Source organism: Panicum hallii, chromosome 1 (genome assembly GCF_002211085.1).
Source record: "Panicum hallii strain FIL2 chromosome 1, PHallii_v3.1, whole genome shotgun sequence".
NCBI lineage: Eukaryota > Viridiplantae > Streptophyta > Magnoliopsida > Poales > Poaceae > Panicum > Panicum hallii.
The window spans coordinates 932,043-936,270 of NC_038042.1; the positions used below are offsets into that span (position 1 = coordinate 932,043).

Below are 4,228 nucleotides of genomic sequence, written 5' to 3' on the forward strand. Positions count from 1 at the left end.
CGGTGGCAAATGTACGAAGCCCGCTCTTTGGAGTCCAAAAAACCAAATTTCTCATCTACGTCTGGTCAGTAGAAGAGTCTGTCTACTCCCCATTCGGATTATGGATTCAATCCATCACCCGAAATCCGACGGCCCACGATCGGCCACGTGGGCCGATTGGACGGCTCCCGCGCCCCCCTCCCGAAACCCTATCCCCTGTGTCCTTCGTCTTCGTCGTTCCCCCGCCGCCGCCACGTCTTCCTCTCTCATCTTCTCTCCGTCGCGCATCTCCTCCCCGTCGCTCCCTCCCTCGCGATGTCTGCCGCGAACGGACCTCTCCTCGCCCCGCCAGCCTACTCCTCCCTCGGCTCCCGCCACCTCCGCCGCCCGCCGCCACCGCCTCAGACCCGAAATGCGCTCGCGCGCTCCTCGCCGCCCACCGACGCCGGCCCACCGGATGTCCGGCCCCGCCCGGCTCCGGCGGCTCCCGCCGCCTCCGCTCCGCCGCCCGGCGACCGCCACCGCCGCCGTTGCCGGCCGCCGCCCCCCGGACCCCTCCCTCTAGGTCCGGAGGGCAGTGGATCCGGCGAGGCGAGGCGGCCCCAGCAACCCCGACCCCAAAGCCCCGTCCTCGCCGCCGGCCGCGTCGCCGCCCGCCAAAGATGGAGAGGGAGGAACACGTGGCGCGCGCGGATTGAGCCCCAAAATCGAGTGATGAAAGGTATGCATCACTCGAACCCCGAAAGGCCTCTCTTGCGCTCTGTTTATAGTATTTAATTTTCGGAAGGACTCCTGTGCTTAGCCTATCCGGCACGGACTCCCCGCGCGGGCGGGGGCGGCCGTTGCAGATCAACAGCCATCGGAGGCGGGCGAGGCCGCTACACCCGGGCGGCGAGGAAGACCAGAGGCCAGAGCAGAGGCGACCGGACGACGGAGTTCGGGCCACGGAGCCAGCCACGGGCGGCGCACCTTTACACGGGCGGAGCCGGCCGGCGGAGTTGGAGAGGCGGAGTGACCGGAGAAGCCGGTCGTGGAGCCGGAGTCCTGGCGTCCGCCATGGAGCCGCACTGCCGTAGACATGGCGACGAGCGGCCGCAGAGCTGGAGCCTGGAGGCCATGGCGACCGGCGCATCTCAGGCGGATGGGGATTGCGGCGAGCGAGCGAGCGAACCGTGGTGGGCCTCGACGCCTCGTGGGGGCTGGGCAGCCCAATCAATGGATAGATGTGCAGGAGAGTTAGGAAGGATGGATCTTGCTGGGCTCTATGGGCCAGGTAAAAGTTAAAAATATTATTCCTCGGCAATTGTGTATTTATAAAGAGTATACATAAAACACTAGTAGATAATAAATAAACCAATATTAGTCAATAATGATAAAAGGGGGGGAATATTTTATCAATTGACGGCACAAAACATTTTCCCTAATAAACTTAGAAGTTTTATTCATAGGAACAGGATGGCATAAAAAATCAATATTCTTGGAAACTTCTATGCAAAACTAGGATTTCATAACTATTCCACATATTTATCTAGCGTATGAAAAAGGAAGATGGTAGTTAGATGTGGTTATATAAAAAATACTGTCTAGTTGGACATGTAAAATGCATAGAGTAAGGGAAAAAATCTACGTAACCACGCAATACTCTACTTCACCTCTCCGCCTTCAAAAACACATTTTAACATTCTAAACTACACAAAACTGAGCAAAATAACCCCTGAGTAGTTTGTTGGGTGTGTCCATGATAATTTAAATGTTTTATAATGACTCTTATATTGGAAGGCAGTGAAATGTTACAAAAAAAGCCCACCAAAAAGGAGTAAATTACAACATCAATCAACACGTGGACACGAGTAAGGGGTGGAAATGAGCCGAGCTTAGCCATACACCTACAGAAAGTTTAAATTAATTTAATTTACATATATTTTGGATGATAAAAATAATTATATAGTACATATTTTATTATTTTCTCACACACGTATATATTGCTACGTTATGTGTATAAATATTAATTTATACCACCAATTATCAATAATTAATCAATTGATCCTCATAAACTATCTATTTGGATGACTTGCCAAACTTGCGAGTCAGCTTGTCAGCTCAGCTTGTTACTTTGACGAGTTAGAGAATTGGGCTCCGCTCGATCAGTTTGTTGAAGGCTTGTGAGCCGCTTCGAATCGAGCTGAGCTAGCTCGCGAGTTTAGAGGTATATCTCTAGCCCTAGCGTGTCCTGAAAGAGACCATCAGCCCCCTTGGGCATATGCGTGGAAAGACCGGAGTAATTAAACCGGTAACAAGCTCGCCTTCGGCCGGCGGACTCATCACCGAACGGATCGGAGGTTATTTGAAGAGCTCACCGAGGATGACGTCTAATCGCATGCCCCAAGTGTCGATGCGGTTTGGTTGTACATGACACACGCGAGGCCTAGGTCTAGGTTTTATTGGCAGAATGACCAACATAAAAAGAAGTACCGCCTGGCTAAATGGGAAATTCTTTGCCAACCAAAAGACCAGCAGGGAGGCCTTGGCATTATTAATTTCGATCTTCAAAATAAATGCCTACTTAGCAAGTGGCTTTTTAGACTATGTAATGAAGATGGGATGTGGCAACAGATAGTTCGAAACAAATATCTTAAAAATAAGACCCTAAGCCAGGTGTGCAAAAAACCAGGTGATTCCCATTTTTGGTCAGGCCTAATGGGTATTAAAAGACCAATTTCTAAATCTTGGATCCTTTATAGTAAAAAATGGGACCCAAGTTAGGTTCTGGGAAGATACATGGTTAGGAGACCAACCTTTAAAATATAAATTCCCTTCTTTATTTAATATCGTTCGAAAAAAAACGCAACTGTCGCAGAAGTCCTTTGCTCATCGCCTCCGAATATTTCCTTCAGGAGAGCCTTGACGGGGAACAAGCGTACATAGTGGTATAATCTAGTACTTCGAATGATGAACGTAGCATTAACAGAAGGTTCATAGAAACGGCTCTTTCTCGGTGAAGTCAATGTACAAACATCTTGTCAACAATAACATTAGAGTGTCACAGGACATTTGGCATACAAGCAGGTTACCACTGAAGATTCAAATCTTCTTGTGATACTTTAAAAGAGGAGTGTTATTAACTAAAGATAATCTCAGTAGAAGGAATTGGAGAGGGGACAAAAATTTTGTGTTTTGTAGCAATACTGAGACGATACACCATCTCTTTTTTGATTGTCCTTATGCCAAATTTTTGTGGCGTATGTGCCATATAGCCTTAGGTATTGATCCACCTCTGGGGACTAGTAATCTTTTTGGAACCTGGTCTCAAAATGGAGGGCAGGGCAACTTACTTCTGTTTGGAGCAGCAGGGTTTTGCTGGGCTTTATGGTTATCTAGAAATGATGTTATTTTTAAGAAAACTCGACCAAAATCCTTTTTGCAGGTTCTTTTCAAGGGAACTCACTGGCTTCGGCTATGGGCCAAGTTGCAGCGAAGTGAAGAGCGAACTCAAATGATTGTTGAAGGCTGTCGAAGAATTGAGACGGTGGCTTTACAAGTGTTCCGCGTCTTTTGGCTGGCCATATACGGCTATAGGATTTCCTTTTGAATAATTTGGACTCTGTAATGGTCGTTAACTTTGTTTGGTGTGGTTTGTAACAGTCCTGGTCTGATTCTCTCTTTGGAGAGTTGAAGCCGGAAACTAAGTTTCCATTATCTAAAAAAAAACATGACACACGCGAGGGCCAGATATATTGAATGAAATGAAACTTTTGAGTGCAGAATCTTGCTCCTAGACACTACAAAATTTTTTTGATGCTATAATCCATTTTCTTGTTTGCATATATAGATTCTAAAAATCTGAGAGCAACCAAACGTCACCTAAATACAAATTCAAAGTTTGGAGAGCTGAATACAAAAGGAATAGAATCCCTCTTGTCCAGTTAATAAGTGTTGTGTATGTGTGATGGTAAGAAGGTCGTGCATAAAGAGAGAGCTCTTAGATTCAAATCCTAAGAAACACTGCAGGAAAACGGCCAGCTTCCTACGGCCAAAGCCGTCGGAAAAATGGCCAAAGCCGTCGGAAATACACTAATTCCGACGGCTTAGACCGGAAACCGTCGGAAGAAAGCCGACGGAAAATACACGTCGGAGTTAACGGTTACTTCCGACGGCAACCGTCGGAAATAATAACTTCCAACGGCTCTCGATGTAAGCCGTCGGAAGTAATCGAAAGTGGGACCCACAATCCTTCAGACGGCTGCCTTGA

The 4,228-nt window shown here is 47.7% G+C and overlaps 1 protein-coding gene across 3 annotated transcripts; it reads left to right on the plus strand.

Moving 5' to 3' along the window:
• Positions 1–241: 241 nt before the first annotated feature.
• LOC112900665 lies at positions 242–3,696 on the plus strand. 3 transcript variants are annotated; one of them, XR_003230207.1, is made up of 3 exons: positions 242–700; positions 828–1,252; positions 3,404–3,696. XR_003230207.1 is itself a non-coding variant. In XM_025969506.1 (3 exons), exons 1-3 carry the CDS (start codon positions 694–696, stop codon positions 3,457–3,459), a joined length of 534 nt encoding a protein of 177 aa, XP_025825291.1. In that variant the 5' UTR covers positions 623–693; the 3' UTR covers positions 3,460–3,696. The 3 variants fall into 3 exon arrangements, 2 of the variants coding, with proteins under 2 accessions (XP_025825291.1, XP_025825285.1); XM_025969506.1 differs by having other exon boundaries at positions 623–700; positions 782–1,252; XM_025969500.1 differs by having other exon boundaries at positions 632–700; positions 767–1,252.
• Positions 3,697–4,228: the final 532 nt, after the last annotated feature.

Bases quoted from the DNA above. Each gene is read 5' to 3' on its own strand.
- LOC112900665 (XM_025969500.1), top strand. The intron at 1,253-3,403 runs GTAAAAGTTAAA...TCCTTTTTGCAG, and splicing joins TGCTGGGCTCTATGGGCCAG to GTTCTTTTCAAGGGAACTCA.